General features: G+C 36.6%; 2 protein-coding genes across 3 annotated transcripts in view; one reads left to right on the plus strand and one right to left on the minus strand.

The window, feature by feature from the left end:
- Positions 1-1,036: 1,036 nt before the first annotated feature.
- On the minus strand, positions 1,037-9,260 carry LOC117386817 (elongation of very long chain fatty acids protein 6-like). The gene is made up of 4 exons (XM_033984179.2): positions 8,997-9,260; positions 5,803-5,934; positions 5,157-5,308; positions 1,037-3,653 (listed from the first exon to the last, which is right to left on the minus strand). Exons 1-4 carry the CDS (start codon positions 9,077-9,079, stop codon positions 3,223-3,225), a joined length of 798 nt encoding a protein of 265 aa, XP_033840070.1. The 5' UTR covers positions 9,080-9,260; the 3' UTR covers positions 1,037-3,222.
- An 11,409-nt stretch (positions 9,261-20,669) lies between these two features.
- Positions 20,670-22,253, plus strand: part of LOC117386816 (PH and SEC7 domain-containing protein 1-like) — a 48,892-nt gene continuing 47,308 nt past the window's right edge. For both annotated transcript variants that reach the window (XM_033984176.2, XM_033984178.2), the window contains exon 1: positions 20,670-20,799. The gene's annotated coding sequence lies outside the window, so the exon portion shown is untranslated. The remainder of the gene's footprint in view (positions 20,800-22,253) is intronic.

Consider the following 22,253-nt stretch of genomic DNA (forward strand, 5'->3'; position numbering starts at 1 on the left):
AAAACACAAACATTTTCATTACATTCATTCAAATTAGGCTTCACAGTCCTATGGGGGCACTAAGAGTTGAAACTTTATATATTAGACTACACATATTATTTTATTTCACTTGGGCAACTCTGTCAAAACGATAGATTAATAATAAAACTGAGATTGATAACCCAAAAGAGTAGACAAAACAAAAACTACTAAATATCTTACATTAGTTTACTGGAAAAAGTGCTAGATGTAGTAACAGTGATGGAAGAAGTAGTCTACTCAATTTTGTTAGACTACTTGAGTAAAAGTACAGATACCGGGGGAAAAATACTCAAGTAAAAATAAAGTATCACATGGAAAAATCTACATAAGTAAAAGTATTAAAAATATAAAAATGTACTTAAACAGCAAAAAGTTAAAGTATATAGTGCAGATTTTGAGATCTAATGAAGCTTCAAATGCATTGATTCTGATAAAGATTTGTGCTCAATTTTGTTCAACAGAAACAACTGAATTATTTTTCTCCCCATAGCTGTTTTTATTTGTATATTATAGAACAGACACCTGCTCTCAAATGTAGTAAAGTAAAAGTAAAAGGTATCTACTTTAAAATCTACGTAAGTAAAGTACACATACTTAAATACTTAAGTACAAGTACATTACTACTTTTACTTCGTTACGTTTCTCCTCTGTGTATTAATAATGTAACAGGTTGTGGCCACAGTGCACGTGGTCTAGACTCCTTATATCCACAAGAGGGCGCCAAATATCATCAAATGTAAATATAACATTTATGTATCCAGTTGTGTGTTTTACAGGTGACAGATATAATAAATATAATAATAATCCTAGTTCATCTTGTTCATATAAAATCAGACCAGTTTGATAATAATCATTTCTGCATGTGCTATTTAACCTGGAAACATTCCATACACAAATTAAAAGTTTAGATAAGAACAGACTGTGCAGACTGTGTGTGTATCTTAAAACATCTTAAATAATCAGTTATTGTCAGTTATTTTAACAGTTTCCTTTTGAGCGGACTTCAACCACAGAATAATTTCACATTTTTGTGTTTAATAGCAAAAGACAGAATAGATTACAGGGAAAACAAATGCATTGTTTGGCACAAAGATGATTTCAAGTTAGACCAGTTTACAAGATTGAGGGATGTTCAGATGTTACCACAGATAAATTAATTCTATTTTAAGCTTTTGTGCGTCAGACAAAAATGAAAATTAATACATTACATTGACATATAGACAAACGTGTGAATGTGTTACAAATTCAGATATATTTAATACTGGCCACACCACAAAAGCTGCAGTTTTTGGGATATCAGAACGGCCACCTTACCCCATCAAAACCAGTGTAAAAACATTTGTTGTTCTTCAATTTCTCCTTTTCAGTTTATATGAAATTGTAGTAAACAATGTAACATTAAAATATCCTGCCAAAGATTACAAATAAATCATTACACCATAGTGGTTTTGTACAAAGTGGTAATAAACATCTTCATCACAAACCCTTTCGTCCACAAACTCTGGATTTGGGCACAAATTAGAACAGAAAGTAAAACTCAATTGACAGATAAATTATTCACATGTGGAATGGTGTGATGCATTTGATTCATTAAGGCTACTTTGCCATGTATTTGTTATAAAATAAGAACAGGTTACAACAAAACTAGGAATGTTAAAATTATGGAAAGTGAAGCCAAGTAGATATTAACAACTAACCATACATTAAAATTACATTATTAAGAAAATAAATATATATATATATACACATTGGACACATTGATCTATCAACTTCCCTCGTAATACTTGCTCTTTAGCAGTTTGTTGTTGTTGCAAAGCTGCCGTTAATATTTTGGACGCAAGTTCTGTTTTTATATACTATTAATTCGTTACTGTATGTACATGACCAATTTTGCTATATTTTAAAAGTAATGCTAATTAAAAGTGCACTGTGTAACTTTTCTGGTGGGAAATCTGCTACCTGTCCATCCGCACAGAGGTATCATTGATAGCATGTTACACAGTATGGCATTAGTCTTATCTATCTCCATGGAGACAAGCAGGCGACACCAGGCAAGTTACAGGTCAGATCTGGTTTTTTTATGTTTTTTGAGCAATATAAACATAGATATTTTAATGCCATATTGTGGAACCTTCCAGGCAAAGCAATATCATCAGAAAAGTGACATAGTGAAGCTTAAAATAAAAATGAATACTTTTCATTTTAAGCAATTCCATGCTTTTTTTTCTATATTCTAATTTATGGAAATGGACCAGAATCACTTTTTTCACAGCACAGTTGAGTGAAAAACAGAAAATACCACTCATGCAGTACAGGGCATTATTGTTCAGTGCATGTTATTGTAAACATACTTTTACAAGAGTAAATTGAGGACAAGTAAAGTGCACCTTAACCCTTGAACCTTGGATCTTCTGACGTTAAAAAGAAGTAACTCCACATTGTTACTCGAGGAATGCCTTTAAGATCTTGTCACTTTCGCTAAGGTTAAGGGCAGTAGCTTTAGTTCTGTTTTTCTAGCATAAACAACTTGGATGGGACAATAATAAATGTAATATGTAACTGGATAAAGGTCAGTCTTATTAAATATTGATCATTATGTGACAGTTCAAGCTAACAATAATTATGTAGCATGATTCCCTTAGGTCCACAATATTATTCTTAGTAATTTTTCCCTTTCTTGAATGACAAAGTATGGCTTACAGATTCTAATCAAGACTAGAAGGAATTGGAAATAACAATAAAACAATATATTAAATTAAGTACTATGTATGACACAGTTGTAACCACTTCAATGCTACCAGTTCCATAAATATACACTTTTTTTTTCTAATTTTCCCAATTAAGTCTTTAATTATTTTTGGTGCTTCCCTTTTTTGATGAGTTAATACAGAGACATAAAGGTAAAGGGCATGGTCATTTTGGCATAAACTGAATAGAAATTATCAATCCCAGAATTAAAACAAAATCTACTCAATGCCGATTAAATTCCCTTGTAATCCATACCATGCATCCTTACGTGTTAGTCTTATATAACCTTATCGTATCATTAGAATTTTCATCATTAGAAATTGTGCTACGTGCAGATCAGCTCACTAAGACTGTCAGGTCAGTTGATGTTGAAACACAAGGAAAATCTGTTAGTTATTTTGTTTCTAAATCTATAAAATACATCTTGTTTTTTGGCACCGTCTCCACACAACTTTACTCTTTCTTTGACTTGCTGCTACTGGGAGATCCCTTGAGGTAGGACTCATAGAAAAACATGGCAAACAGGACCAAATAGCTGAGATACATAAGAGACCCCCATGTGATGTTGTGCATGTTGGAGGGACAGTGGACTTCATTTAACCAGTTATAAACAGAAATCAGTACTGTTAGCCCCATCACCATCTGTAGAATCTGCACGGCTGTGATGAACATGGCACAAAGTCGTGGTATACGGACTCCGGCAGCTCTCGCAGCGTAGTACGTGTACATGAGGGAGTGGACGAAGTAGTTCATGGTCATAAACCAGCCTCCTCCGGCCACCTGGTCCTTGTACGAGAACCAGGAGTAGAGCAGGACTGTGATGTGGTGGTACCAGTGCAGGAAGATCAGACGCTGCTTTCGGAGGACGATGAAAACTGTGTCACCTGAAGAAGAAAGTTAGCAAGTGAATGTAGCTGAGAGAGTAGATAAATTATAACAGAGTCCAGTGAAGAGTAGGCCCATCACGATTGTTCAATACATGACAGATAAAACAATCATTTTAAGGGGGAAATATTTATTGTGAGTACTTTTTCATTGTACTAGTGGCAAATATTTGGTTAATTTTCATTATACCACTAACAAACTACTTAAGTGTTGCATTCTGTCATTTATTTATTGCGGTAAATTTTTTTTTTTTTTTTTTTTTTTTACAATTTTGTAAATTAAGAATATTTTGGGGGGGAACATTTTGATTTATTGTTTGACTTCAATATTATTGCTTATCATCCATGTTTACTCCAGCAATATATCACACTTCAAAATTTGCTATTGTGACAGGCCTACTGAAGAGCTGGTTATTTGAAATACAGGTCTTGCAAGCATTTAAGTATCTGTAAAGAATACCGATGTAAGCACAAAAGGGAAAAAGCCATCTGTTCAGCTTTAGCTATTCTGTTTTGTTAGCGATATAATGAAAAAATTCAGTCAAGTTTAAATACTTCCTCACTGCTGCAAGTTAAGATCACAACGGATAGACATATACAATACACTCAATACCATTGTGTTTCCAACTATAATTCATACACCTATTTAAATCAGTCTATAAAGCCTGTTTGACAAGGACAGTAGGACACACACATCACAGAAGGCTGCTCCTTTATCAGACATGACGCAAATGGTATTTAGTTGCCATCTCAGCATCTGGCTTGAAAACATTTAGCCCGCTGTCTCACCGAGATCATGACTAAATTACTCCATAGACAAAGAAAGCATCTCAGCGCCCTCAGAAAGCTTTTAAGATAATTGCCTGCTGATAAACTTTCAGGAATCTTTACAAAGCCGAGTTAAAATCTGTGCAGCTTCTTATATTATGTTGTTGAATATAGCACAAACATCAAGATAGCCAGCCTCTCTTGGTTTTTTTTAATAGGTCTGTTAATAGGAGTGGTCTGAAACTGAGCAAACCCTTAAGCTCACTGTAAAAGTACCAATCACACCCAATCATCATTCAGCAGTGTGTCATCAAATACAGAACATAATCTTGCATCACTTAAAACAACCTGTCCTACTTACCGTACTCACATTAGGGTTGCACAATATATTGCAATCAATCACAATCACAATTTGAGTTCAAAATCTCAAAGGCTGCAATTAAAATGCCCTCTGCATGCTGCAAATTATCCTGCATTTTTCACAGATTGTGTTAACCTTATACTTTAGACCTCTACAAACATGTTCTGAAATACATGGGATTCTTGTATTTGCTCATAGTTCAGTCTTCTCTAAAATAATAATGTTCCTGGACGTGTTTAAAAATATATACTCCTACTTTTTAAAAGATAATTGCAAATCTAATTGCAACCACAATTTCTTGTTTATTTCCCAAATTATTCAGACCCAACTTTTATGCAACAAAGATGATCCCTATTGAATGTTCAAAGTCTTACCAAGCTCAGGAGCTTTGCTGAGGACAAACGCATAGGCCCAGAACTTGGTGAGCGGCGCGTGGTAGAAGCTGGTGTCACACACGGACTGCCTGAATCCGCTGGTGGTGAGGACGTGCATCATGTAGAGCCCTGTCCGCACCGCTCCAACAATACTGTGGACCCAAACAACAGAGGACATTTTGAACTTGTCCCATTTTAACACAAGCTCAACATACAACAATAGTGCTTTACCTTAGCTCACTGTAAACCAACCAATATTACATTTCTGACTAGTGTAAGTTTTTCAGCTTTTTTTTAAAACACCTCACCTCATGAATGTAACCAACTTCAAATGAAAGAAGACATTTTGACCCTTTGTTAGTGAGTTCTAGTTTCTCAAAATGTAATAATTATTAAAATAAATTATTGCGTCAATCAGTTAAGGAATGATTGAAGATATTAGAGATAACTATAGTATAGACAATTCCATCAAGGAGGTCAAATTTGAGTATTTTTGTGTTAAAAGGCAATTTTACTGTACTGGTGTTTATTTAGGAAATCAATAGTGAAAGCCATGTTTATAGTTGGTATAATATAAAATTTAAATGACTATATTAATCGTTTAATATGCAGAAAATAAAAACATAAAAAACTGACCAATATTTACCTGAAAATGGAGAGGCTGAGTGACCACAGTACCAGCGGGCGCCGCAGGTTCAACTTTGGCCTTTCCCTCATGAAGTGCTGCCCTGCAAAGACGAACGCAGCATACAGTCCACAGAACATAAAGGAGGAGGTCCTGTGGGAGGATAAAAACACATTAATGCATATTTAAGATGATACTAGTGAGTGATAATCATGGGTCTATAATAAGAACCATGTATACAATCTTATACTTCCATGGTGATAACAAATGGGAAATCTGGTTGTATTTCAAACCATAGACCATTGAACATTTTCCATTTCACCTCAGTCCATTTAAAGGTGCACTAGGCAACTTTTCTAATGAGGGTAATAGTCCACAGTATGGCATTCAACTTCTATCTTTTTTTTTTTATTAAATGCTTTTTTGATCAAGTAAATAATATTGAAAAGCAAATTTTAAATGCATTTTTTATACAGCTGACTGTCTAAAATAAAGAGCTATAAAAATTGCAAAAACACATTGGGGAAAAAAAAAGCCTGTCGTGCATTTGTGCAATCTTTGGATCTCAAACAAGGTTAACAAACATGTCTTGGTACATTTCTGAAGGATCGCAAAATTACCATCAAGATAATGGCAAGATGTTATTTTTTTGGCAAGATCTTCAACCCATGTGTACAGAACATATATTCCTGAGCTTTCTAGGACCATTAGGCCTGTCACAAATTTTGAAGCACAATATACAGAGAAATACTGCGATATAAATATTACTGAAAATACTTTATGCCATTGATACAGAGCAGGAGAATCCCAGAGAACCATTTTAAAATATTTTGTATCATTATAAAGGAATGACCTGCAACAAATGAATAGTCATATTGTTTATACAGCTCAAATCTTACCTTCTCACATAAAAACAGCAAAAATCTCCCCACTATTACAAAGAAATCGTATGCATGATAAGTCGATATAATAATTATCATGATACGCCTAACTACCATACAACAAATGTTATCAAAAATCTTAATTATGATAAAATTTTGTTCTTTAGTTCTTTTGTCATGGGAATGATAAGCACCACAATATTCTAAACACCATTGTGCGCCATAGACCCCTCTTTGAACTTTGAACTTGACTGACAGGCTAGACAGTTGTGGTTGGTTGTCTCTGTCACATTGCAACACATCTGAAATATGAAACAAATCTGACAGAACTGGAGTGAAGTCTCTTACTTAACTTCATTATCTCATTGACAATCAGGTCATCAAGGCCAGAAAGTGAATGCTGCTATCAAAGAGAATGATAAGGAACAAGACCATTACTCCTCAAGATCACTATTCCCTATTGTTGCATAACCATCTTACACAATTAGGCTGAATAGACTAGACTAAAAGATAATTATTAATAAATATCATGGGGTGGTCTGCTTAATGACAAGAGTAACATGCAGATTAAATTGAGATTAATTTAGCGATCCAAGTAATATGTGTAATCACTCAGACTTATCCTTATTGATACTCATAGACGGGGATTTGCAGGGATTAGTGACATAGTGACCATTTTAGAAAGCCAACTCAGGGGGTGATGGTGCAATGCCACTACGGGCAACATTTCTACTCCACAACCTTTACCACAATTACATCAGTGAGAGAGTACGCCAATGCGAACTCAAAATCCTGGTACATAAATAGTACCAAAGGTCAGTGTCAACAAACTATCAAAATTTTTAATCTATAAAAAGAAATTGGCTGCGTTTTTAGACACTGTCGCAATTTATTTCCAAAGAATCAATAAAAATATGTATTGCCAGCAAGGTCATGGTGCATCGGTGAGGCTGTTGCGTGCATGAGAGCGGTGGTTTGGGCATAGACCAGATGACTAATCCAGATTGGCAGAATACATATTAGGATGAGAGTGGATGCTTGACCCAGTTAAGTGTATATAGGCTTGTGGTATTTGCTCCCAGTGTATCCAGATGAAAAGCACAAATAGACAAATAGAACAGAATTTTCAAGGGTTTTAGCTTCCTGTTAAGTGTGACATTTAAAGGACTAGAATATTCAGTTTAAAATTGTTCACTATGATATGGCAACACATTATCATTCTTTATTCTGAAACCAATGGATACGAGATCGTTGGTATAATGCTTTTATTATTTACTAGATTAAAAATATATGTAGGTTTAATGGCTGGACCCAATGTTGATAACCTACACCAAAATCTTTGTTTTTTTTGCTTTTGCCTTCCAGAAACTGTTCTTGTAGAGCAATGTAGAGCAGTCTCACAATTCTTGAGATAATTCAAGTGGCTGGTAGGATGATTTCACTATAATCTCTAGACCTAAATACAATTAATAATCATAATAACTGGCATTTTGGGCATGGAAAATTTGAATCAAGAAATGGTATTGGCTCAGAGATTCAAATCCAACTCTCTATTGCGTACACAGAGAGAGAGACTTGCAGTTTGTTTGATAGGACAAGCAAATTAGTGTCACAGCACAAGTTTTAGCTATTTGCAGCATCAATTCATGAACACTCAGCAAAAAAGAATTCTGCTGAAGTCTGGAGGTCCAATCATTATGCAAAACCCAACCCAATGTTCCTGTCTGTGTTTTTGTTGCAGGTGTGTCAATTGTTAATTAACTGTCCTATTAGCTACAAAACTGTACTGATCTACAAGATAACCGCTAAAATAAAAGGTCATGTTGTATCTGGCACCTATAGTTCAATATTTTTTAAGAACAAGCCCAACTGTAAACAAGTTTCAGTCTGGGCCATGTGGTGAAGCAGCAAAAATGTAGTCCTACCAGATCCTATACTGGATACTTAGTCACTTCTGGGATTATACAATAAGACAGGAATGTGTTTACTGTCCATGGAATTCAAATTATTGTGGATTTATTAGTAAAACATTAAACCATGACTTATTTTCCACGATCAGCACCCCAATAGACATATGCATTTTTTTAAATTAAAGGTTATGCTGAAAATGTCCTAAGTGGGGTTTACATACTGTAGCCTAATATTTTGAATGGCAAGGTTTATGTAATGTGGAAAACGTCAGGGCTCACACACAGGGCTATGTACCCCACATGATGAGGGGAGGAGGCAAGAGAAAGTGAAACCAGTGTAGGTCCATGAGAGAAGGCTGCAACAGAGATGCACAAATGTGTTTTTTCTAGGATGTAGGATTGTATATAGATTATGCTAAGTTACCAGTTTTCCTGCATCCATTCAAACGCCCGTCTCTCGTCGAAGCGTCGCTCAAAGTCGTACGCGTTCAGCTCGGTCTCGTTCATCTTTGTCGGACTCTTCTTCCGCGATCACCGCTGGAACCGTGAGAACTTTATGAAAACAACCAAGGATCGATAAGTCCAACCTGAAGCCCCACACAGGGACACTCTGGTGGTTTTATATGACCGGCCTGTCTGTGGAGAAGAGGGAGGATGCGGCACCAGACACTTCCCCACTGGCGCACACGTTTCTACCGGTGATAAAGTTCAAACGCACAACATGCTTCAGTCCCGGTTTGACCCTTCAAAATAAAAGTTGTCAGAATAAACGCCTTGAAATAAGCATTAGAAAATCATTTATCCTGTTTGTAGGTGCAGAATGTATTTTAAATGTACTTCTATAATCACGTATAAGAGCGATTTTGTCATAACGCACTACAAACTTAAGATAAAATTGACTACTTTATTGAGAAATAACACAACTTTCTGTATTTGTCTGGCTGTCAGTGGATAGCTTGATGATGTGAGAGCACTTTCCTCCCTTGTCCCCGGTGATGAACCTGAGGGGCGGGGCTCTCTGTTGACGTAGAATGGTCCAGGAAAGTCATAATGTAATTGGTTAAAACTTTCGTAATAGCACCGCCTTAATGCCCCTCCTATAACAAAATGTATGTTCTTGGGTACAGCTGCCTACTGCAGTTGATCGGACATCATGATTACAGATATACATTTAAATTCTTTATAAATCATTCTTAAAAGTACTGTAAGTTCAAATGGTTGCTAAAAGAAAACTATAAATCAGTATTTGCTTGTCTATTTATTCCCACATGGCCTAGTCTAGTCAAAGTCTACAATTCATATTCTCTTATCTGTAAGACAGTCTTTCCACAATAATATTACATGCGTGATTGCTTATGAAATGACGTGTTCCTTTTTGTATTATGTAGCAAGTGCAAAGGATACTTAGTCATAAAATGGTTAGGTGTGTTCTTATGTAACAGGGCTAAGCTACTGACCGTTGTAGGCGTGAGTTATAGTGAGAAAATTGGAAGGAATGAGGAAAAATGCCCCATCCAAAAAGTCAGTAGTTCAGGTGCGTCATAGAGCCACTCCAGCCTAGAGGCAAAAATGTTTGAATATGATTAAAAACAAGTCGACTTGATGTTGACAATTTTGAGTGGAAGGAAGGAGCACAGTGTAGCTATAAAAGAGTTTTTCAGGAGGTGAGGCTGGCATGGAGAGCTTTGAGGGGCTCCTGCCTGGGCACAGCTGCTGCCCTCACTGCCCTCTAACAACTCAATAGCCCGCTCGTGCCCTTTGATCTACTTCTCCATGAAAGACAATCTGTGTTCTGGCCACGAGAGGGCGCGCTACAACTGCATTTATTTGTATTTTATTTTTTACAAACAGCTCAGAAGTGAATGTGGTTTGTGATTGAGAAATTGTTCTGAGCTTTATAGTTTTAAAGAAAAGAGTTTAACTGAATTTCTCATGTTGTTTGCAAATTCAAATAAGGTAAAAGACAAATATTGATCAATTGTAGATTGTCAAACATGACACATAAAAGCAAGACAACAGTAAACACAACAATAACCTGTATACATTTGCTGAGATAACATTTGGAAGTTAATTTTTTACACAAGATGAAAGCTGCAGGCCCAGGGGAACAATGAGAGGTGAAGAAAGTGTCAAGTAATAAAGCTTTTTAGATGCATTATATAATTAATATATCATATCAAAACATAATAATTCATATATCCTTTGAATATTGTCATGTAACCACCATTTTTATACTGAATGCATATATTCTTTGAATGTTGCATCCTTTTGAAGGTTGTTTAACAAGCACTATTTTATACTAAAGTTTGAGCACTGGTTTGATATACTAACACTGAAACTATTCATTAAAGTTGTATCCTTTTGAGGTATGCCTAAGCACTATATTCTAACACTGAAACTATTCACTCATTATAACAGTCCTACTTTAAAGGCAACATTGTGAGATGTGAATTGTGGGAGACAGTTGGTGCTTTCCAGAAACTCCTTTACAGAGATAAGGCTGCCGGAGTAGACTCAAGGCCGGAAAAACAGACCGGTGCAGCTCGGAGAGGTGAACGAGGCCTGAAGGAGGGATCAAGGCGTCAACCTTCTCAACATAATATTTGCATATTCATGTTGCATGTTACATTTTTGTCTTTGGGGCCAGGGAAAGGCAGACAGACTGCCTGCTGCACATTCGAGGGATAGATTATTTGACCCCGGGTGCTGTATTAGATTGTAACTGTCAGGGGAATAAACTCTTGAGATTTGAATTGACCGAATCCAGTCATCATTTTGATAGAACACGCCTAACAGAGGAAACATTGAGGTACATTAATATGGACATTACTTTAATCGTGCAGCAAATCTATTATCCCACGGGGGTATTGATATCATCATTGCCAGGAAACACCAGAATAAAACTGACAGATCATGTTTTACAATATAAAATTATGTAGCGTAGCCAGGGCCATGACTCCCTGGAAAATGAGACTCCAAACCTCAGTGACTATTCTCATAAAATAATATAAAATGCAAAAATGAGCTCTATGTGCAAATCATATGCTCTGCTGCATCTCCAGTGGCATAACTGTGGTACAAGGGAACAAGGCATAAAAGTGACCCCTCTGAAATAAAGGTCCTATATTATTCAAAATGGATTCTTGTGAGCTTTATGCAATGCTAGAATGTTGTTACCTCCTCAAAATCAGACCTGGAGTTGTGTTTTGTTTCATTCACACATGGTTGACAAACTCTTTATTATTAGTCTGTCCACATCTCTAAAGCTCAAATGCTCTGTTCCACCTTGTGATGTCATGAAGTGGTAGTTTTCAAGTTAACACATTTTTTTTTTTTACCTGTAGTTCAGTGGAAATTTGCAATTTTCGGGATGAAATTATTCAATTGATTTTCGTGAAAATGTTTGGACATTAAAACACAGTGGCGCATTTCCTCTATTACCACATAACATCACAAGGTTTAACAGAGTGTTGTCTGTTTGAGAGAAGAATTGCTAAATATGGCATAGATCAGAATGCTATAGACTCATGAAACAAACCTACACAAGACTTTTTGCATAAGCTTATTTTATTATGTTTATACAGAGTTATTTCGGCACTTTGGTCCCTGATAACAAGGCCTACTTTCTGTTTTACCTTATAGGCTACATCTTGTTTAATGTCTTTGTATTATTATTATTATTATTATTATTATTATTATTATTATTATTATTATTATTATTATTATTATTATTATTATTACTCTGATCGTTGTAAATTCAATCAATTTTAATGAATGTTATGTTGTAGGAATTCTGAAACTATGCCAGTGGTTTTAAAATACAAAAAAGAGAGAAAAGGACTGTTTTGGTCAAATGCTTGAAATTTGTGATTAACTGCTTAATAACACTTCTTGGTCCCTTGATGACTCATATTGAGGATGGAGCACATTGATGGTTGAGGTAGAAGAAGATAGGCCTATTTGTTCAATCATTTTTCATGTTCATTTCCACGTGGTCACTGGCACACGTCCATCCATCGCCATGTAGGCCTATTAAAGATCGCAGTTTGGAAGTGTCTCAATGGCATTCCTCCCTGCTGTTGCTGAATAACTTACCTTAGTGTTTATGAGAAAGGTCGGACTGGGCATGCTCACAAAATGGGGAGGGCGCGAGGAGAAGACGGCTGCTGGAGAGAGGAGAGAGAGTGAAGCAGGAGTTGTGATATATCTCTCTGACTCTATGAAAAAACACCGGTGAGGAGCTGTCCATTTCAGAACTGTTGAGCATCACGTTCAGCACAACCTGAACCAACCACGAGCCGGTCATTTTCACAGGACACGGCGCGAGGAGGGCTCTGAGGGCTGGAAGACGCGGACGTACGTGGACCGCAGTGCCACTGGAGTGCTCGCTACCTGCAGCAGACGCCGATGCAACAGTATCTTATCATGTGCATTTATCACCAGCAACAAGACGCTACATTGCGATGCCACCACGCTTTCTGGTAAGTGGATACCTATGCCGTAAATATCTTTTGTGCAATGATATCGTTAAGATATGTTGTTGAAGGAGATTCAAGTGCAAAACAACTTAAGCCATGTAATGACCTGGCAGACAGGCGGTCCAATCTACTGCATCACAGCCTCAGACCACTGAGATACTCGCGCAAAGGTCATTTTCCGCGCAGACGCCAGTGTCATTGACGCATCTGTGCGGGCCATTCCGAGGCAGAAATGCACGAAGTTTTGCCCTTGACTGGAAAAGTTGGCGTTGGGCTGCTTTGTCAGAGAGATTGAATACGTGAGGGGAATTGGGATGCCTATACCTGAACTACAGTAATTGGTTCTGTGTTTGTATTACCAGATGTATACATTCAATTAGGGTTTATTTGAAAATACAATGTTAAACTATTTAGTTTTGCGTGTTCTCAATTACTTCATTACTTTTTTGATGAGACTTGATGCTGCAGCTGCATAATTCACTAACTATCCATTTCTCTTTGCATTACATGAGGTGAGTTTAATTCATGGTACACTTACAAGAAGACACAAAATGTATCTAAAGTAAACCATAAAAGTATAAGTCATGAATAAAGCTTAAACCAGATCACACACAGAACCAATCTCAGGCAAAACTTGGCCTGAACCAGGAGTGCATCTTATAAAGTACTAAAGACTTGGTGGTTTAGGGGCATTTTCTACAACAGTCTCCTGGATAATCACATTTACCACCAACACTTTTTCGGGACAGGACGCTTGTCACTGAAGACTGGCCCATTCACAGTCTCATGGGCAGCTGGAAACATTTTGTCTTCATTTTCTAGCAGTTATAAATCCCCCACTCCACTCTCACATTTTGGGGCTTCAGTCTAGACATTACCCCTGTGTTGTTTAGGTAGCGGAGGTGGGAGTAGAAGAGCAGAAAGACTATATGCCTTTCACTGGTTATACACACACAGTCACATAGGCAGCCATAGGATCAATGTCAGCTTTACAAATTGGGCACGAGACTATAGGACCACAGCGACTTGTAATTAGTGGATAAATGCTCTATTGAGTGCACGCTGAAGTCTTGATTTCCTGATAGCACAACACAGCACCACTGGGATCCCATCAAGCCTTATTGAAACATCTCTATGGCTAACCTCACCTACTCAGTGCTGCAAGAAAACACTATTAGCGACTTAGCTGTTATTGTTTCCTCTGTCTGTTTGAAAATAGATGTAAAGGGCCTATATTACGTAGTTTTTGGCTCTATTGTAATGTTGTTTCCTTGTTTCCTCATCAAAAATATACCTGGAGTTGTGTTTTGTTTCGTTCATACATGTTTAACACACACACTTGGCATATTTAGGCAGATTTTTTTAAATTTTCTTTTTTATGTCAAATAGAAAACACTATTTTCCACCTTGTGATGTCATGTGGTAATATAGGAAGTGTTCCACTGTGTTTTAAACTTCATACACCTAGAATAATTTGAATAATGTCAGCCCTTGTCTGTATCTGCTGTAGTAAAGGTAAATGGTTGCTGTTAACTTGAAAACTACATCTTCATGACATCACAAGGTGGAACGGAGTATTCTTAGCTTTGAAGAAGTAGACAAACTAGTAAAGCAGGGTTACTCAAAAATGTGTGAATGAAACAAAACACAACTCCAGGTATGTTTTTGATGAGGTAACAGCATTCTAACATGGCTTAAAACTCACTAGAGTCAGTTTTGTGTAATGTAGGACCTTTAAATGCATCAGTGGATATCTATCTAGACTAGAGCATGTATGGCAGGCCTATATTTTCTCCCTTCATAGCAAATGTTGTGTTGGACGCCAAGTTTTGGAGGTGTGGTGGTGGGTGGTGGAGAGGTGAGAGCGCTGGCAATGAAAAGGGCCTTGTAGCATTTGGATAGGAGCGAGCTTGTGTGATCATGGCTGCGTATTAGCATTTACAATCTGCCTGTGTGCATGCCATGCGTTCCCCTTATTTGAAATGAGAGCCCTGCTACAGCTATATCCAATCTGTGTGGAGCTTTCTTCAGCGTACGTTGGCTGAGATGCAGATGGAGCACTTCGCAGTGGCCTGGTTCGTTGTGTGATTAATGAAATCTGTTGGAGAATTTGCTTGCTTTCTTGTTTTGTGCTTTGCTACCGTTTGGTCATATCTAGGGTCTGTAAGCCTTTAGTTGTGTAGTCGGTTAATCTGTCAATGACACCTTAGTCTAAAAAAAGCTTTATTAATTGACTAATTGTTTTTATTTTTTTATTTATTGCACAACATGGAAAATGCATAGCGTGAGTAGACTGGAGTTTTTGGAGTGAATTTTGAGTTGTATCTTCTGTTTTATATAGTAAACTATTACTTTTCTGGATAAATATCTTATTATATTATATCAGATTAGATAGATCATAGATTATCACGATTATATAAATGTCCCACAAATGATTTTTTTTATCACGATAAACGATATGATTGTGTACTGTCCCATCCCTATTTGAATCAGATATGTTCAGATCACAAAGATACTTACATAATAGTGTTGAGAGGTTTTTCCATGCGCTTTTTGAGTAAATAAATCAATGGGCGGTCCATGTGTTTGGTCGATTACAGCTCTAGTCATATCAGAATCTGTGTAGAGGCTGGTCAGCTGTTTGGATACATTGCTTTGCCAGTGATTGATTTTTTTGTTTTGCTTCATGTCCTGCTAAAGTGGCAACAGCAATGGATACCTCACTATCAGATAATGAGGCTTTACAGCTTCATAGTGTAAGCGCTATTTGACCCTATGGCAATTTCTCTACTTCAGTGCCATGGGCGACCTGTCAGAGACCCTTCTCCAACACTTGTCTATAGGGGTGCCCAAAGTGAGGGTTGTGGGCCACACTTGACCTCCAAGGGGGTCGATTTTGGCTGAGATTTTTATTCAAATCTGAAATGAATAGACTGTCTATAGATGGAAGAAAGACCAAACCATGTCACCTAAAGAGTACAATATATAAATGCTAATGAAATATAACTTTATGATAAGATAAACTGTTTACACTGAAAGCATTGATCTGTAAATCTTACATTATTTTCAACAAATATTAACTGAACAAATAGAGCAAAAGACAATAATTGAGCATTTTACTGTATATGTACCAAGAATACAAACTGAAGAAGCTATAGGTTAGAGTTCATTTTTAACACAAAATGCATGAATCAAATTTAGCTTGATTGAAATATACACATTTTCAAAGAAAGAACCAACGAAAGAAAGAACAAGCCTTGAAAGGAAGTCTTAACCCAATGAACACATTTATTTTTAAATTCTCATCGATCAAAGAGTGTCATTGTCTGCCCCTGTCGTGCTCTCAAGTTCAGTGCAAACTAAGAGGGCGCTGGTGAAGGCCATCAACCAAACCTAATCAGATTGTACCTAATGTTATTTGTCTGAAATAGACCTGAGAGTTTCCATGCTCTGGTAGTGGAGAGTGGGTCTGCCCTTGGGTCCGTCCCGCGTTGCCTCAGGACTGCTGACTCTGCCGGGGAGGGGAAAAGCTGGCATGATGCTTTTGGTGCAGTGTGGAGAAAGTCACCTGTTTCACCTTAAAAGTCCAACACCTTAACCACAGTCAGACTAGTGAAATGTCCTGTATGAACAAAACAAATCTATTATATTAATGTCAATAGCGCATACAGGTTGGTTCCGTGTAGACTTGTCATACAAAAATCTGATTTTGATACTAAGGAATAGGCTCTATAGTCAATACCGATATATTGATGATAATAAATATATTAGACAATCTTTGGAAAATAGTTAATTTTGAACATTAAATAATAGTACTTTCTTTCATTTTGCCATGTAGTCTTATACCTATGTAATCTCTCAGTCGTCCAGGTATGTTCCATAGTGGTACATGAGTGTTTATTTGTCTATATGGTCTTATACTGATACAGCTCAATATCATTCTAAAGTTATTCAGGAAAGGTTCATTTCTGTCCTGTGAATGTGACTTTTTAGTACTGATACCTGTTCAAATGAGTATCTAGTTTTGATATTAGTTTTAGTATCGAAACTTTTGATACTTGACAACCCTAATTCCATGTATGCTTATTGACTGATCCTGATTATGTCTTTACACAGGACTGCTGCCTCCAATTAATTGTAACTCTTTGCTTTCAAATGATCAATTCATGGTCTCCATATCTTGCACAGTAAAAGGGTTTTTGTCTTCTCTACTGGGACATGCTGTAAAAAGGCTGGAAGTGAACTTGAGTTGATCTCTTTAAGTGCATGTAAATTCAATCTGAAAGTACTAAGAGACTGTCTCATCTCATTAACTTGCCACTAGTTTTACATAGACAGTGCTGCCTTCTTATTGTTCTTTATGTAACTATATGTTGTACTTGCAACTATTGGAGAGTTTCTGCCTTTTCACTTATAAAGATGCTGCTTGCACCTTTTTTTTTTTTAGATTTTTAGAGCCACTACAATGTATTGCTTTTGTGCTGTTTAAAGTCTTAAAATTGCACTTTTCAAACCCTGGAGCAGGTGAGAATCTGCCAAAGTTGCCTAGTGAATGAAGTGGGAATTCCATTGGACCCAAGAGTAATATCCCATAGCATCTCCATGGAGAAAAGCAGGTTGCAAACCCACCACTATAAATGGTTTCATAGTGCATCTTTAATTTAAGATGAGTTATGACAGACATGACAACCAAAATATTGGTATTTAGTACAGTACAGATCAAAGTTTGGGACTGTTATGACAGATTTCATAATATATCAATAGAACAAGAGCAAATGTATATGTTTCAGTGGTCTAATTCATTGTTATGATCACATCTATCTGCTGTGGTGTTTACAGAGGTTTGGTGAGGGATGTTTTGGATGAGAGACGAGAAAGTGAAGGCCATGGTTTATCTGCGTGCTGTAAATCGGACGAGGATCAGCACCTCTCAGACTCAGGCCATACTCACTCAAACAAACTGCTGCTCCACAAAGATCTGTGGAGATTACAGAAAGTCCTGACGTGTCCCAGGATCATGGTCATAAATCAGGATCTGCTTAGGAAAAGTGAGATAATCTGGCTCATATTATAGGCTCCAGACCACAGTTTTTTACTGACAGAGGATTGGCTGAATATTGACAATTAGCAGTTTCATTAATTGCAAAACCCTCCAATTTTGTTTGTAACATTTTGTTTGGATTTGCATCTGACTTAAATCCCATATCAAATAAAATATGCCTAAATCACAATTTATGTGTGTTATTTACCGGTATATGGAAGTTTGACAGTCAATTTTTACTCAAACTTGAATGATGGTATTTTTGCATTTCACCTTAGGCTATGAGGGAATTAAATCCAATATATGCAGCTTTCTCATTAATATTTTAATCTAATCCTCACATAATGGGTATCTTTTTTGTACATCTGTGACCCTCGAGACAAAAAGGTGAATAATTTTAGCACCATCTGCTCTGTTACATGAGAGGGGCTCAGCTAATGACAATGCACCAAATATTCATCATGTACAATACAGTGCTAAACCAGAAAATAAAATACCCATTTGACTCTTACAAAATGCAGTGTTCTGTTTCACTAGTCGTTATTTATACATTCAAGGGATATAGTGCTTTGGGGTGTGAATAAGTTTTCCATCCTAAAACAACCATTTGCTTTGCTTTTGTTACTGTCTGAATAAACCATGACTATCTTTCTATCTGTTTACGTCTGTGAGCCATTGACCTTTGACCTTGAGGATATTCCGTCTAAACTCTTTCACTTTTATAAAGGTGATATGCAATCTACATCAAACACTTTTTCATTATCCTCAAATACCTGGTCAAAATACAAAAATATTTTAAAATCTATATATAATTTAAAATGTGCACTAAGTAGACAATACATGTACTTGCCATATACAGTATTTTATGAGATAAAACTAAATTGGATTAAACATTAGCTATACACATTGAATGGCTGGAGGCTATGTTTCTTCATATAACAGTTCTATTAGCTAATGACCTGATGTTTTTTTATTAAGGCGAGTGCATTAGAGGCAGGAAACCGGAGAGACGGCCAGATTAAGAGAAATGTCAAGGATGTTGTTCAAGGTCTGCAGACTTGAATTACATCCTGAACATCAACAGGTCAACTTCTGTTCAAATCTGAAATTTACAGCTCAACTCATTTGGAAAAAATATTTAACTTTAACTGATAAGTATTCAATTGTAAGTAGACCCGCTAACATATATCAGAACATGCATCTCAGAACATGTTTGGGGTTAAAAATACATGGCTAGTATTTTATTTATAATTAGACCTAATGGGGACCGGATATATACTCCAGATGACATTGTATTACCTAAATAATTTCAATCACTGCTATTTCGACCATTCAAGTGGCATTTTCAGTTAGGGTGCAGCTCTATCAAATACACAAATTCCTCTAATCCTTTGGCAATTTATTATAAGTCTAATTTAGCTAAAATGATTTTTGCTATGTTTGCGTCATGCCTTTGTTTGTCTAATATAAGTGCTGTCCTCATGCTCTGTTAAGCAGCAGAGTTATGCAGGCGCTGACTTTTATTGACAAGCTTCTGTCCTCGTCTGTGGGGGCGAGCACAATCTATTGAACTTTATATTCATCAGGCCTGCCTCACTCATAATCATGCCACTGTAATATGATGCACAAGGGAAGGGCTCACAAGTGATGGCACATACTAAATTACTAAGGTTAGAAATAAAATCGTACTATGGTTGAAATCTTACACACAAACAGGAAGGTATTTTGCCATTGAAATGTGCAGAAATATTACAGAGAGGATGCAAAGCTGCCTGTACATTGTGATCAAGTTGTTCTACATTTCAGTGAGCAAACGCTGCACTTGGTGACTGGTATAATGGTGACAGGAAATTATTATTGTACTATTATACCATACCAATGTCACAATGGGAAAGTTACAGAACTGGATTTGAAGCTATGTCTCATCTTGTTCATGACATGACAGTTTCATGCATAATTATTAAAAACATTTATGATAAAACATGCATTGGTCGATATTGGAGATGTTCAAGTGTTGTAACAGCAATGCACAAGAAAAGCAAATGCCAAAACAGTATCAAATATATTCCAGATAAATGATAACTTCTTGCATATTATTATAGGCCTTTGTCTCAATCTACCAAAACAAAAATCCTGTTTATATATTGTCTTTGCACGTTTGTATTTGATATTTCCTGATTTAAATCCAAACTTCACTCACTTGCAAAGCTAGTGCATTTAGCTGCTTAATTTGCATGACGCTGTACTGTTTGGGAGGCGTGCTTCACACATGCCTAATATATAGTGTCACAACCTCACAAAGTCCAGCTCCCATGTCAACTTTCATTCACTATTTTAAATGTAAAATACTACACAATGTCTAAGTACCAAGTGCATTTAAGCATTGCCCTCTTATAGCTGCCTGTCCCTCACTACTCCACTACACTGACTCAGCAGCATGTGCAAAAGACAGGAGGCGAGGGGGGAGCAGGGGGCGGGGCCTAAGAGGATGCTTGTGTGATAAGTGGCTGCTATTGTAGAAAAGGGAGGGCCATGCGGGCTGGGTGCACTGGTCGGACAGGTCTGCAAAGAGAAGGAGCAGTACTGCGTACAGCTCCTTCCCCACAGAGCGGGGAGCGAAGGATGAGAGAAAGTAGGAAAGACAAGAAGAGAGGACGAGTGGGAGGTGTGAATGGTGTATGGATTTGGCAGCAGTGAAGGGAGGAGAGGTAAGTGCAGCAAACATTTAGATATAAAGTGTGAAAAACAGTATAGGTGTTTGGAGTATTGACAACTATGATCGAGGTCTTGTGAGAATGTATAGTGGGTTGGCATGAATGTGACATAGTAGTTTCATCTAACACTATTGGAGGTGCCTTATCAATCTATTTTTAGCTGTGGTACATCTGATACAAGAGCTAATAGTTCCATGTGCTCCTGTATTTTTCTGGAGCAGGTTGCACAGTCAAGGCATGAATGAAAAATGTGGCTGTTTTTTGGCATACTGTTTCACTGATAATAGTGTATGGATAAAGGTGAGACACAGTACATAGGTCTATATTAGAGTAATGCCAAATAACAACGTAAGCTTCATTTTCATATTGTACTGTTTGCTGGTACCAACTGTGCAATATTTGATTATTTTTACTGTTCAAATATATTTTTACATGTTTTTGTTCACATAGTATTTTTAGTTATTTAGTATTTTTTTAGCTACTGTGACCGGGTTTTCCCTCCATTCAACAATTTAAAATGAGTCCAAGCTAAAGATGTGGCTGAATGTGAATAAGAATGTATATGAAAGGCTATGAATTCTCATACATACAAGGCATATATTTTATTTATTTTAAAATATTATTTTTTATAAAGTTTTATAATATAAAAATAAAATAAACAGATGATCAGATGAACGTCAATAGACTCATATTTCATTGCAATTTAATCACGATTTCTGATTCTGAGTTATAATGCCAGTTATCATAGCTTGTTGTGGTGAAGTAGCAGTTTGAGATAACGTGTAAGATTATGAATGAGAACATGTGTGTACAAGTATATTAAGAGCTGTATATCTGGTGTTATTGTGGATATTGAGAGGGGATGTCAGCACATGCAGTACCCTGTTTTATACAATGTCCTCTGTGGTAAACAAAGTCATGTGACCACTTTCAAAGCAGATCTCCAGCTTCAGATACAGCTTCGGCAGAGAGATCATTAGAAGAGTGTTGAACAGATGACATGTAGACTACTATAGTTACCACTGATTGATTGTTACTGATAAAACAGGTTAGAAATTGTTCATTGGGGCTGAATATGCAATGGATACTACATAAGCAATTTACTGTCTGACTGAGAAAAGTAAATGAGAATCAAAATTTAAAGTATTGTATATACCAATATTGTGCAGAATGTGAGGAAGCAGGACAAATATGTGGCTAAATAAAGGGTACTGTCCTACATGTGTTTTGCTCTGTCAGCATGCAGATGGTTGTAAGAATATAGTGTAAAATAATATTATAATTAATTTATTACACAGTTGTAATGTCTCTGACTAATATTATTCTAGTTTTGATTTTATGTGTGCTTTAATATTCCCCATACAAAAACTCAAAATGCCAGTTTCTAGCTATTTGTTTTTTTATATTTTATATTTTTTGGGTTACCCCTATAACATTCTGGCAATCCA

This window comes from Periophthalmus magnuspinnatus, chromosome 19 (assembly GCF_009829125.3).
Source record: "Periophthalmus magnuspinnatus isolate fPerMag1 chromosome 19, fPerMag1.2.pri, whole genome shotgun sequence".
Classification (NCBI taxonomy): domain Eukaryota; kingdom Metazoa; phylum Chordata; class Actinopteri; order Gobiiformes; family Gobiidae; genus Periophthalmus; species Periophthalmus magnuspinnatus.

Coding starts and splice junctions, on each gene's coding strand:
- LOC117386817 (XM_033984179.2), bottom strand. CDS start 9,079: ATGAACGAGACCGAGCTGAACGCGTACGACTTTGAGCGACGCTTCGAC. Junction 5,309..5,802: donor CTCAGCCTCTCCATTTTCAG/GTAAATATTGGT, acceptor TTGGGTCCACAG/TATTGTTGGAGCGGTGCGGA. Junction 3,654..5,156: donor CAGCAAAGCTCCTGAGCTTG/GTAAGACTTTGA, acceptor TTTCTTCTTCAG/GTGACACAGTTTTCATCGTC.